The sequence below is a fragment of the Athalia rosae genome, chromosome 1 (assembly GCF_917208135.1).
Source record: "Athalia rosae chromosome 1, iyAthRosa1.1, whole genome shotgun sequence".
NCBI lineage: Eukaryota > Metazoa > Arthropoda > Insecta > Hymenoptera > Athaliidae > Athalia > Athalia rosae.
Window position 1 is genome coordinate 11,073,542 of NC_064026.1, and position 13,689 is coordinate 11,087,230.

General features: G+C 38.2%; 3 protein-coding genes and 1 non-coding gene across 4 annotated transcripts; 2 read left to right on the top strand and 2 right to left on the bottom strand.

The window, feature by feature from the left end:
* The first annotated feature begins 47 nt into the window (after window positions 1-47).
* LOC105687045 (nardilysin-like) lies at window positions 48-4,994 on the top strand. Its single transcript, XM_012402366.3, has 14 exons — window positions 48-432; window positions 544-644; window positions 734-870; window positions 946-1,059; window positions 1,133-1,328; window positions 1,396-1,601; window positions 1,713-1,883; window positions 1,983-2,326; window positions 2,463-2,963; window positions 3,048-3,198; window positions 3,273-3,406; window positions 3,485-3,863; window positions 3,957-4,527; window positions 4,602-4,994. The coding sequence occupies exons 1-14, from the start codon at window positions 92-94 to the stop codon at window positions 4,769-4,771; spliced, it is 3,516 nt and encodes a 1,171-aa protein (XP_012257789.2). The 5' UTR covers window positions 48-91; the 3' UTR covers window positions 4,772-4,994.
* Window positions 4,995-5,514: 520 nt separating this feature from the next.
* LOC105687224 (integrator complex subunit 5) lies at window positions 5,515-9,767 on the top strand. The gene is made up of 11 exons (XM_012402686.3): window positions 5,515-6,173; window positions 6,258-6,387; window positions 6,502-6,911; window positions 6,982-7,117; window positions 7,197-7,866; window positions 7,935-8,182; window positions 8,267-8,472; window positions 8,542-8,688; window positions 8,783-8,923; window positions 9,007-9,267; window positions 9,402-9,767. Exons 1-11 carry the CDS (start codon window positions 5,952-5,954, stop codon window positions 9,621-9,623), a joined length of 2,793 nt encoding a protein of 930 aa, XP_012258109.2. The 5' UTR covers window positions 5,515-5,951; the 3' UTR covers window positions 9,624-9,767.
* A 43-nt stretch (window positions 9,768-9,810) lies between these two features.
* On the bottom strand, window positions 9,811-9,890 carry Trnal-uag. Its single transcript has one exon. It is a non-coding gene; the product is annotated as a tRNA-Leu (tRNA).
* A 273-nt stretch (window positions 9,891-10,163) lies between these two features.
* Window positions 10,164-13,603, bottom strand: LOC105686982 (protein transport protein Sec61 subunit alpha). Its single transcript, XM_012402280.3, has 8 exons — window positions 13,444-13,603; window positions 13,158-13,225; window positions 12,825-12,890; window positions 12,348-12,558; window positions 11,995-12,252; window positions 11,731-11,897; window positions 11,252-11,641; window positions 10,164-11,157 (listed from the first exon to the last, which is right to left on the bottom strand). The coding sequence occupies exons 1-8, from the start codon at window positions 13,448-13,450 to the stop codon at window positions 10,894-10,896; spliced, it is 1,431 nt and encodes a 476-aa protein (XP_012257703.1). The 5' UTR covers window positions 13,451-13,603; the 3' UTR covers window positions 10,164-10,893.
* Window positions 13,604-13,689: the final 86 nt, after the last annotated feature.

Here is a 13,689-nt window from a genome sequence, read left to right on the forward strand (position 1 = left end):
CGCAGAGAGAATGACGAATGACATGACCAGCCCTCCCCAAAACAACATCTAGCCTAACCCGTCAGTGATATTTTTATTTGACGTCTGTCACATGGTGATATCCTCTGTGTTACAGCAACTCAAAATTTTAGGCAGATGCGTAAATAACAAAATTTTCGCCATTCAAATAATGCCCAAGAGGCCTTCCCACTATCAAATTCCGCTAAAGAAGAAAATAAAACTAAATCATCGTTCGGTGAAAATGCCTAAACCCATAGGCATCACAGAACCTCCAAATCCTCTCCTTGATGACAAGTCTCGGGATGATAATTGTGCGTCCAAGATAAAACCTAATAAATCTGATGGGTGCGAAAAAATGGGGGAAAAAAGGCTGGTTACGGTTGAATATCTGGACACACCAGTCAAGTCAGAAATTGACAAAAAAGAGTATAGGTATCAACGGCTTGATTTAACCTCGCTGAATGGCTCATATGTTTGCCACGTTTTTCTCAAATCGGAAGTCTTATGTAATCATCACTAATGTAGTATTTGAAAATTCTACAGAGTTATCAGATTGCCAAATGGTTTGACAGCTCTCTTGATATCGGACGTTTCATCTATTTCTGGTGCTCAAATCGATGATGATGACGATGACGATGAATATAGTAAGTCTTGTTCATTGCAAAACTTGTATGCATTGATTAATTGTCAAAGTTGGGATTGAAACTATGTGAACAACGAAACTTTATTTTAGCTGACGAGGAAGAAAATGGTTCAGAAGATGACGAAACAGAATCGGATGAAGTGGAGGATGAACAAGATGCCAATGACTTGAGTGATGGGGATATCGATTGCCCAGAAAGTAAACGTCCAAGGAAAGAAGAGAAAATGGTTTATGATCCTCATTGCTTTTAGGATATTAAATTTCTGAGTATTCAACATGAACGTAAGCATCCTTGATTTTAGGCAGCTTGTGGCTTGTGTGTGGGAGTTGGCAGTTTCAGTGACCCCCCTGAAATACCGGGTATGGCACATTTTTTAGAGCACATGGTGTTTATGGGTTCAGAAAAATATCCCAAGGTGAATTGATTGAAAAAAATAGTGCAGATTAAATGGCAACTGAAAGAAACTAATTGACAATCTTCATTTGTAGGAAAATGAGTTTGATTCGTATATCACCAAACGTGGTGGTTCTGACAATGCCTCAACTGAGTGTGAGCAAACAACATTTTATTTTGAAATTCAGGAGAAGCATCTATATCCTGCCCTTGACCGCTTTGCGCAAGTTTTCATTAGTCCACTCATGAAGAGAGAGGCTATCTCCCGTGAACGTGAAGCTATCGAGAGTGGTTTGTATAATTCACCTTTTTGAAGCTCTAATTTGTATATTTGCAACCTAAAACATTTTTTTTTTAGAATTCCAAATGTCACTTCCATCCGACTTTTATCGAAAAGAGCAACTATTCTGTAGTTTGGCCCAACCCGGTCATCCAGCAACTAAATTTTGTTGGGGGAACCTTGTCACCTTACGGGATAATGTTACCGATGAAAAACTTTACGAGGAACTACATAAATTTCGTCGGCGACATTACAGTGCGCACAGAATGACTTTAGCAATACAAGTAAATATTGAACTCATTCTTTGGCCAAATCAACGCCAAATAAACACATCGTCCTACGTCTTTCATGTGCTAAATTTGAATTCAAATATATGAAGTATTAAAATTTCACAGGCTAGGCTTCCTTTGGATACGCTAGAACAATACGTGATAGAGTGTTTTGCAAATGTGCCAAACAATGGCTTACCGCCTGACGATTTTACTAAATTTAAAGGCGTACAGACTTTTGACACTCCAAATTTTAAGAAAATCTACAAAATAAAACCTGTTAAAGACGTCTGTCAGGTAAGCGATTCATGATTCATAAATTTAATTTCTGAGTCCCAATATTATCTTTTTCTTCTAAATTGAACTGTTGAACAAGAAGCGTCGCAAATTTTTCAGATAGAGCTGACTTGGACAATGCCGTCTTTGCTTCACTTGTACAAATGCAAGCCACATCAATATGTTTCATGGATTATAGGTCACGAAGGCAAAGGTTCTTTGATCAGTTATTTACGTAAGAAAATGTGGTGCCTGGACATTTTCAGTGGCAATGGAGAAAGCGGATTTGAGCATAGCTCCATGTACGCCTTATTTAGTTTGACATTGGTGCTGACTGAAGAAGGACACAAGAATTTAAAAGGAGTCTTGGATGCTATATTTTCATACATAGCTTTGATGCGTGAGTCTGGCCCACAGAAACGAATATATGATGAAATTCATCGAACTGAAGAAACTAGTTTCAGGTAATTAATTTCATTGAACGCATTCAATCAAAGTCATTCTTCTCATTAATCTAGAAATTGAAAGATGGAGGTCGACAAGTTTTCTGATGGGGTACTCTGAGCTTTTGTGAAATAATTTACAGCCCTTATGTTTCAGGTTCATCGATGAGGCAGAAGCTTCAGATTATGTCGAAAATTTATCAGAAAATATGCATCACTATGCTCCCAGTGATTACATAACCGGTAGTGAATTGTATTTTGAGTATAATCCAACTGAGATAAAAACTTGCATGGATGCCCTGACTCCGGACAAAGTCAATATAATTATCTTCGATAAGAAGTTCAATGATGCGGAATTCGACAAAGTGGAACCGTGGTTTAACACCAAATACACGGATATGAAAATCCCAAAGGATTGGGTCGAGCATTGGAACGTCATCAAGCCTTTACCTGATTTTCATTTGCCTGAGCCAAACATATTTATTACAGATGATTTTAGCTTAATTCCTTTACCAGAAAATGTGCCTGATTACCCAACTAAAATACACAGTGACGATATGTCTGAAGTCTGGTTTCGTCCTGATCCAAAATTCAGAATTCCAGAGTGTTATATGTATTATTATTTCATATCGCCATTAGCTTTGACATCTCCGGAAGAGTAAGTTCAACAAGAAAAAGTTGAGCTACTCTACTACTTCGCGTTTGTTCTCATTATTCTGTAGAAAAATATTCTATATTCCAGTGCAGCATTAATGGACTTGTTTGTCTCAATACTGAAGCAGCTGCTTGTCGAGGAATTGTATCCTGCTAATGCTGCTGAACTTAGTTATCAAATATACACGGGTGATAAAGGCATCATTGTCAAAGTGAATGGATTTAATCAGAAATTACCGGTAAGAATATATTCTCGTTTGCATTGATTTCCATTGTGACAAGCATCTTCCTAATCTTTTTTCCCCATTTCCAGCTTCTTTTTTCAACGATAACAAAGTATATGGCTAACTGTTCAAATCTTGTGTCGAAAAATCTGTTCGACGTCATGAAAGCTGAACAATTAAAGGCTTATTACAATACATTTGTAAAACCAGGAAAGCTCGTTAAGTAAGCAATTGATACGAAATTGTTTTATATCATCATTTTGAATTCCATGGGTAATTCTTGATTATATTCTTTTTTTAGAGACGTGAGACTTTCCATATTAATGCTTGTACACTGGGCAGCGGTTGACAAGCACGCTGCAATGCGTAACATCAAATTTAGTCAGTTTCAAGCATTTGCCGAGGATTTTGTTAATCACGTTTATGTGCAATGCCTCGTACAAGGAAACATTACAGAAAAGGACGTTATAAAAAATGCGAAAAACTGTATAGACATTTTGAAATGTAGCGCATTATTGCCAGACACTCAACCACAACTCAAAGTGAACCAAATACCACTTGGGATACGCTGTTGTCGGGTAAAAAATTTCAATACCTCTGATACTAACTCTGTAATTACAAATTACTATCAATCTGGCACTGGGTCAACGAAAATCACAGTTATTATTGAACTATTGATGGTAAGTGAAATTTTTACAATTTTTCAGTGAATGTAAATATCTAATTTTTCATATCACTTTATCTAATATTCTTTATTACGTATATGTACACAGATGTTGATGGATGAGCCTGTTTTCAATCAGCTTAGAACGCAAGAACAATTGGGGTACAATGTGTTTTGTCTTATGCGAGATACTTTTGGTATACTCGGATATTCTGTAACCGTATTTACTCAAGCTGATAAATTCACCACAGAGCATGTGGATGAAAGAATAGAGATCTTTTTGAAATCATTTTTGAAAGTCGTGAAAAAAATGTCAGAGAAAGAGTTCAACAGCATTAAAGATGCCTTAGTAAGACTAAAACGGTGTGTAGACCTCCACCTCAAAGAAGAGGTCAATAGAAATTGGTCTGAGATTGTCAACGGGGAGTATATGTTTGATAGAGAGATTAGAGAAGTCAATGCTATCAATGAAATGAAACTCGTGGATTTAAAAAAGTGGATGGAGAAGCATGTTGTGGGTGGATCTAATCTTAGAAAGCTGAGTGTTCAAATTGTTGGAACATCAAGAAAAAAAACGGAAATTGATAACGACTCTAGTGAACAAAATGGGTCCCTACAAAATTCGACCGATGAGTGTACACGGCCAAACGAAACGTACGCAAAGCTAATCATCGAATCTAGTGAGTGTATTCTGTTCTGATAGAATAATTATGTTCCAATTTCATGAAATGATATTTTATCTGTTGTTTTTAAGGTGATCCGTCCATGGAGTACAACAATGATGTTGAATTCCCGCTAAAATACATAATGAACATGCCGAACGAAAAAAAGATAAAACCACCGGAGTACTACGTAACAGATGTGAAGACGTATAAAAAAAACCTTCTCGTTTTTCCAGCCCGTGAAAACACCGTCACAAAATAATAATTAAGTCTACGCAACTGTTGAATTTGTATGAACATTGAAGGATTCTAAATTGGATTTATAATCGTTAATAAACATGAATTCATACCGCAATCTGAGTTCAGTAACGTGTTGCCTTGTTCAGATAGTTCTGCATTTTACAAAGAAGTCAATAATATCAATTGTAGTATTATTTGTAGGAAAATTCTTATTCTGTAATAAATGCGTTACATATTACACACAATTCAATAAGCATTAAAATATCATCATCATCCAAATCAAAAGAATAAAAGGCTTGAAATTTTCTGTTATGTGGAATGCGAAAAATTAAAATCATATTCTGACTTCCATCAGAGAGGTACAGAGCTCCCATCCTCTTAAAGTGCAATTTTTGTCTTAGAGAAGGGTCAATACTATTCAGTTTTTGCTCGGAGAAATGACAAAACTTTTGCCGTTTTGCAATACATTTCCAACCCGCAATACATGGCCTGACGTCAAGGGGCAAGAAACCTGGAATTTTAGTTCACGAAAATTCCGCCACATGGCGCTAGCTGTATTCTGAAGACTGGTCACGTGACCCTTCAGGGGTGGTCTAAAAAGAGTGCCGTACAATTAATTTTAGGGGCCCGCACCCACCCAGGGCTAGCAAATCGAAAATTATTTTTAAAAATCGAAAAAGATTCGGAGAAAATTAGAAAAAAACTGGGAATAAATCTGGGATGGTGTAACTTTGCGTGCATACCATTATGCGTCTTCAGGGCCTCAGAGAGATGAGCTAATTGAAAAATTAATTGAAAAAACCGAAATAAATTGGAAAAAATGGGAAGAAATGATGAAAAAATTGGAAATAAATCTGTGATGATCACAGATCATCATAGTGATGATGATGATTATCCATTTATAATTTCGATGGTTCTTCTTTCGAATTAATACCTTGTGACTACATTTGACGCTTAAAAATCTACGTCAAGTCAGCATGAAATTGCGCCTTTGGGTTCTGACGGGTCTGACACAGGACACACTGAGCTGTCACTCGACTCATTCTCATTAACCTTAAATACATGAAAAGATAATAGCATCATCTGCGTCAACCTAAGTGCCAACCATGGTGTTCGCATGAGTTCACCAGGCATTGAGCTTGGTAATCGAATAGTTGTATTATGGTAAACGGGACGTAATACCCCTGAACTGAATTAGGAAAATGCCACACTCCACGGAGGTATTGTCACCCCAAGATCTTTTTGCGGAGGTTAGAAAGTTTATTTCAGGTGCAGTCAGATCAACCCACGGTTCCAACACTTTAGATTTAGCGAGAACAGCACTTTCATTATTGCAAAATCTACCAGCAGCTAGGAATGCTGTTCTTGAATATTTCTGTACCGTCTTTTCAGTTTGCGTGAGCAAACACGTCCGTCAGATAGAGGTATGAGGCAGCCAATTGTTTGCTATCATCAGTAATTTACCTTCCAGTGCAATTTTAAAACATCAAATTTTTTTGCATCTACAGACAAACCAGAATTTTCCCATTCATGAAGAGACGACCATAGTTGAGATACACAATGTCTTGTGTAATTTTGTTAACGCCAATCCTGAAGCCTGGGCCCCAATTATTTCTACATGGTCTCTTGAGTTGCTTGGTAAATTGATATCTAACTAAATGTTTTTTGATAAAATTAAAAAAATTACAAGCCACAGCAGTCACACACTTTTTGCACTGCAATAAGAATTTTGATTAAGTAAACTTTTGGCAGGTAAATTGTCATCTGATTATGCCAACCGAGGTAATCTGCCAATAAATGCTGGAATAAATGAATTCCTTCAGCAATGGATGTCATGCCGCGCAACAAGGACGTTGATCGACATTACAACGCAATGCTTGCAATGTTTGATGCACTTGGAAACCGAGTCATGTATAAAAGCTTTGTTGGACACCAGCGTGTCTCACAGTCCCCACTTCGATTGGGTGGTTGCCCATGTCGGAAGTTGCTTTCCAAATACAGTTATTACAAGAGTTTTGATTTGTGGACTGAAAGATTTTTGTGCCATGGGATATGACCAGAATATAAAAAATCCAAAACTTAATTCGGTTGTTGGTATACTTGGACACTTGGCTGGCAGTCATTTCAACGATATAAGGACAGCTTTACTTGATTTGTTCCGGGTAAATCTTTGAAAGAATATAGTGCACTTTTTTACAAGTGGCATGAATGTTTTTTTTTTCATATTTGCAGTGGAGCTTGGACGAGAATATTAATACAGATGAAGATACAAGGTCCCAAAAGTTGGCGACAGTTCCATTTCTCCTGAATCTAGCCTCCTTGTCTCAAACGCTGTTGAAGGCATTAACAACTGATGTTCTGCAAACATGTAAGCGTTACCTCTAAAGGGTTACTTTAATCAATTACAACCATATAACAAAAGAAGGTAATCATAATCAATATTTCAGTGCGACCTGACATAATCCCACAACTGGCTCTGTTTGCTTCTGAGTGGTGCAAGTATTTCGGCAACAAACCAGAAGCAGTAATAGATTTAACAGTTCATTTGGCTTTGGGCTGTGAACAGGGTGCATCTCAGATCATAAACATTTTACTTGATACGAGTTTAAATCAAAGCAACGTTGGTTATCACAGCGTGAATGTTGCCCAAAGTGTAAAAAATGTTTGTCGTGAACTGCTAGAACTGATACTACAGGAAATTGATGTGCTACTTAGAACACACGGGCCACAATCATCAAACGTAGCTTTATTGCATTCGGTGAAACAGGAACTATCTTGCATTACCCCATTACTTTTGAATCCGAGTCCACTAAAAGTTCAAACTGCAGTTCGAATTCTGTCACTTCTTGGTGCACAGAATCCGAATGTATTAGTAACTACAGCATCTTTCATGCTGAGACATGTGGAAACAGATTTTCATCTAGCCGCGCTGATAAGACTCGTTGCCGATAATGTTAATTCTTTTGCAATAAATACGACTGACAATGAAAACACCGTTGTGGGAAATGGATATTTTTCACAAGCTGTAGAGCAGGCGATCAGAGAATCGCAGTACGTGTTTGTAACCGACAACAGCGAGGCGAAAAAACTCTTCAGGAATTTAACAATCTTATTAAAGTAAGTTCTTCATTGCTATAAAATGTAGCACTCCACGTCTACGAATTCACTAAACTTTATTTTTCCAGATGGGAAAAAACGAATCGAGCCTTTATTTTGAGATCCGGCATAGTGACACGTGCTGTAAGGTCAAATTTACAACAAATGTCCAGTCTGTTAATGAAAACCGAAGATCCTGCCCTTGCTCACAATATAGCTGGTGTACTAGATCTGTTGAGTGTTCCTGACAGAGATCATTACGTTCCAAGTGTGCAACTCACCCTTCAGCTGACTAGGTCTATTATCAGATATTTCTTCATATGCATCGAGGAAAATGGTAACCCAAGATAATAACTTTACCCACTCTGTTAGCATTACGTGGATTAAATTTTTATTTTCTTATTTCTATTGAACAACTCAGATATAATTAAGAAAATGCGGGGCGTCAAAATGACCTGTCGATCTCTCCACGTTTTGACTTGCTACAGTCAATGTGCCAGAGTTTTAGCTCTCAGAGAACTTTTAGAGCAAAGTATCTATAACGAGCCTGCAAAATACTTTGGAGCAAAAGAGAAATTTGATCCTCAGACGGAGGAAGTACTTCTACTTCAACAGAATCACAAACAGGTAAACAGTAAAAATAGTTTCAACAGTCTAAGTTATCATTCGTCAGTTTCATTTAAAATTGTTTTTCAGGGCACCAGTGTGATGCTAGCCCAAAGACATTCTTCCGTATTTCATGCCGGCGTAATCGGCCAGGGCCCCAGAAAACCGCCGCCCGAAAATCGCATAGATATTGAAACAATCACCCTAAATACCACCCTGCTTATGGACGCGATAAAGGTAAATACGAATTTCGAATTTGCACATACTTTTAACTGGAAAGTCATCGCTCCAGATGCAGGACAATAAATCTACCCCATTGTTTTTGTCATAGGCTTGCTGCAGCAATTTGGAATTGGCTCAACACCCGGTAAACTTGGATTCAATGTCAATGGTCAGTTTGTTATTAGTAGAACTGGTTTCGCCTGACGTCATGTACAATGGTTTACCGTGGCCCGATGAAGAATTTACCAAAGTATGTTATGAAACCAAATTAATTATTCGTGGAACGAGAGTAGTCGCCTGTGAACATATCAAGAGCTTCTATTTTTATCACAGGTGACGGTCGAACGAGACTTACAAATTCGTCGGACTTTCAAAGATGTCCCATTGCTGTGGTCTCTGCTTGAATTAACTGCTCGTTATCGACCAGCTTTGGCTTATTGCTCTGTTCTTTTGAGAGCAATCGCTGCTACGGTTTTAGCAAATTGGAGCCCAGCGGAAGGGATAGCACTTGCGAATGTCATGGCTCTTGGGCTGTTACTGCCCCCTCCGTTGGCCAGTATCAGAGATGTCCTACCTAACGTTAAACAACACCAAGTAAGTGAAACTATTTTATTCGATAGAAGATTCCAGCATTTGGATAAACCTGACGTGGCCAAACACTCATTTATTAGCAGCTGGAAAAACTTTCGAGTCTAAAAAAAAGTACAACCGAGCCATTGTTGTTACAGATCAATTCAGTCCTACGTGAATGCATATGGGCGTATATGCACGAAAATGTACCATCCCCAGCTCTTTTCACACGTAGCGAAGGAAGCAACGTTGCGTGGCGTGATCCAGACTCTTCAACACCAAATCCTCGATGTATCGAAACACTTCGTCTCATCGTATTAGCCAATATACATAAAATGGGTGCTCTTTATTCAGCTCTATTTCTGAATGATCGGAAATAAAATTCATTTTATATCGCAAACGTTTAAATTCGAACAATAGAGACTACTTGCGAATCAAACTATTGTTAATAGGTTTATAACGATGGCTTTTTTCCATTTAACACATGTAAAATTTTGTCGTAAATTACACTTGATTTATTCCGTTTTAAAGTGATGATACGTATAAATGAGAGATACAAAAAAGATTTGACAGCGGTGGGATTCGAACCCACGCCCTTTCGGACTGGTGCCTAAAACCAGCGCCTTAGACCGCTCGGCCACGCTGCCTCATAGAAATCCTGGTGCATAAATAAATACATTAGGTAAAACTAATTTTGAAGCAATGTATTTTCATACTTGGTCATTAGCAAACTAAATCATACTACTGCTAATGACGATGAACAATATGAGAATAACATAAGCATGAATGAATAACTAAATAAAAATAATTTATTACAATATGTTGTTATTATTGAATGGATACAGTGTACCTTTTTATAAAATGAATCTTGATTCGATTCTGAAAGAGAACAGGGTACAGGCGATTGAAGAAGACATGAATTAAATTTCAAGATTTTATAAAAACACATCCTCCTAATACAAGAGACATTTTATTATTAATTTACTTTGTATTATTAATAATAATACAGGAATGATGGTACCTAAGATGAGCGAACATTATACGTTTTGTTCAGTCGCTGTACGAATACCCTAGGTGGGTGTCTCGTCCTGTCTAAATTATTACACTGCATTCAATGTTTAAATTTATATGAACATGATGTAATCTCACTCGCACACACACCGAGTCTTTAGAGCCGCTCTGTTTAAAATTAAAAGATTTAAAGTCGCTACAGGGTCCCTGATTTATTCCTGTAATGATTCTCCGGTATCCAAAACAAGCCGTACACCCTAAACAAGATATCAACGATTGCTCTTCTATTGCTTACTAATACAGTTAACTCGAATGACTCGTCAACTTGGGTAACAGTATTGTCCTGAAATCCAGCTGCCTAGTTTTTTTACATCTGGCCAATCGTTTGTGTCAGATGGGCACAGCAGGTAAATGGAAATTTCACATAGAAAGTTTATATAGTTTAATAATTTAATATGAAATCTATAAATATACATGTATTTCACCCTTTTCGCAAAAACGCAGACCCTTTCGACGCAACAAACCGATGAACAATAAACAGAGCGGGCCAGTGCCAACTGGACTTGGTTTACAATAAATTATTATTCAGTTCTTCTGAGGTCTTCGAAATTCACGCTCTAAATTCAAACAAATTTAAGCCTAGAACAGTAGCGTGCTCATTCCACCCATTTCACTTTGTTCCTTCACGAAAATTTCAAAGTATTGGTAAATAATCGTTACAGCAAGCAGAATACCCGTGCCCGATCCAATTGCACCAAGGAAATCAGCCAGCACAGAAAGAGCTCCGATACACAATCCACCGAATGCTGCAGCCGTTGGAATGTAACGGTTCAATTCACGAATCAGAGAATTATCTCGATGACCTCGCATCACCATCTGTTGTTCTTTCAGTTGCTTCGCGACCTGTAACATGAATTCGAAAATTTTGCGTTAGCGATTTTTGTTCGTTTCTTTCAATGAATAAATAAGTGACCAGATTTGTACGACGAATACTTACATCCTTAGCAGAGCTTCCAGAGACTTCAATCCACGTTTTTGAGAAGAAAGCGCAGGAACCCAGCATGAATAAGATGTAGAGGAAAGCATGGACGGGGTCTTGAACGATATGGCCAACGGATTCAGGTGGGGAAAGGTAATAGCACAGCCCACCAACGGGATAGGAACGAGCTGGACCGCCCCCTCCAACATCGGACCAAACTCCCAGTAAATTCACTATAAGGTTACCCTGAAACTTGACGGCCAACATCTGCGATATGACGTATAAATTGGAGACCAGAGCAGACTGCAGAATGATCGGAATGTTGCTGGTGTAGAATAATTTGATAGGGTAACTGCTGTACTGTCCACGGTATCTGGCTGACTTGATTGGCAAATCCACGCGGAAGCCCTGTACAAACGATCGCATTAAATATTTTGCTGAATGGCCTAAGTCAACGGCATATAACAGCGAATATTATTTAGAATCAGAAAATTTACCTGGAAGTAAATAACTATAGCGAAAACTAGGATGGTAGCGAGCAAGTTCATCAAATTGGGAAGATTCTGACGGTAGAAAGCCTCTCGCAGTGCCCTAACTTTGTCTTGTCTGGTGGCAAGAAGATGGAAAAGCGCAATTACGGCACCTTCGAACTCTGTACCACGACCTGCCGATAGAATATGAATAGTATAATGAACTAAAACTCTTTAGAAATTGGAACGCTTTCGGACGGCTATATTTATTTTCTATCACGTTGTACGTACCGGTGTTGACTGTGGCGGGGGAAAAGGCCTTCCATACAATAGTTTCACATATATTTGTTGCGATGAAGAGAGATATACCGCTACCCAATCCATATCCTTTTTGCAAAAGCTCATCAAGCAGCAGCACGATCAAACCGGCAACGAATAGTTGTATGATGATCAACAAGCAAACACCAGCCCCAATTTCAGCAGGATCACCGTACATGCCGGTCATTACGTAAACGATTGCTTGACCAACTGTTATCACCATACCGAACACTGGTGAGCATAACAGAGAAATAGAAAAAATTAGTTTCAAATAATAAATGTCTAAACGAAGTTTGGGTTCATCAATTTTAGTGAAAATTACTAACACTTTTGAGCTCCATTAAAAAGTGCTCGGTCTTTAGGGGTATCACCGACTTCGATGATCTTGGCACCAGCTAAAAGCTGCATGATCAAACCCGACGTAACAATGGGAGATATTCCCAGCTCCATCAATGTACCTCGGTTCGAAGCAAGAATTACACGAATCCAGTAAAAGGGATCGGCACTGTCCGAAGACATGATGCCAAAAAGTGGAATCTGAAATTAAATTTAAGAATGAAAAGATTATTAGCGAGTTAATGATAATATTCTTTTCTTCTATTCTCAGAAGCACAGAATCTTGGAGACTTTAACTTTGCTAGAATCAAAAAAATCATCTCCATATGGATGTGACTACTTTGATACGGTTTTTTCCGCTAACAATTACACTGAGTTTGCACAATAAATATGGAACAGGCTATCTATTTATATGATTTTAAGTATTACATATGTCACATAAAAATTAAACAGGGCATTCAACTCACCTGACAGCATACTAAGAAAATGAAAAGTGTGATAGCTGTCCATAAGACTTTTTCCCTGAATTGGATCTGTAATAAAATTAACAAATTTTAGTATAACTTTTATGCAGTTCAGAGGTAATATGTTGGTGATGGAGTAAACGGGAATGTAGTAAGATTGTGGGTATGGCAGATCTGAATAATAACACGTGTGACGTACTCTGGATGATTACGACGAATTACGATCAGTGGATATCGATAGATATTCCGAATATGAATTTTCAGTAGTTTATAATAATGTATGTATAACGGTGGTGAGTGAAGAATGGGGCCAAAAATAAGAAACGGTAAACTTACCTTTCGCTCAGGCTTCGCTATTTCTGGCAGTATACTGCAAAACGGTTTGATAACCTCCAGGAATTTTACTGTAACGAATGAAAAGTTGGTGATATAGAGCCAATTATTGTGTATTCCAGAAATACATCGACGAAATAAAATAGGGGCAATATGTTGCGGCTCCCGGAGAGCGAGCGTTTGACTGGAGCACCAGTTACGATACTTGCAGAGGTTACAACTCGTTAACTCGCGTAATATTCATGAATTAAATAACTCTTATTAATCACAAATATCTTTTAATACTCACTGCCCATTGTGATTTTTTTGGTAAAAATCTCCTACGCACTAAACAACGTTGCTTTTTCAAGCGTCAAACGGTCAACACTAACTCCCGGGCGAAGCCAGCAGTCGGAAACTAAACGAAAGTCGACCGCTCGGCTGGCAAATGGCAGCAAATCGTGGCTCGCTCCGACGACACGTATTCAATACGCCGCGGTCACGTGATATGATGATGTTGGCCGCGTTGATTGCTCTTCACCGCTAGATGACGTAG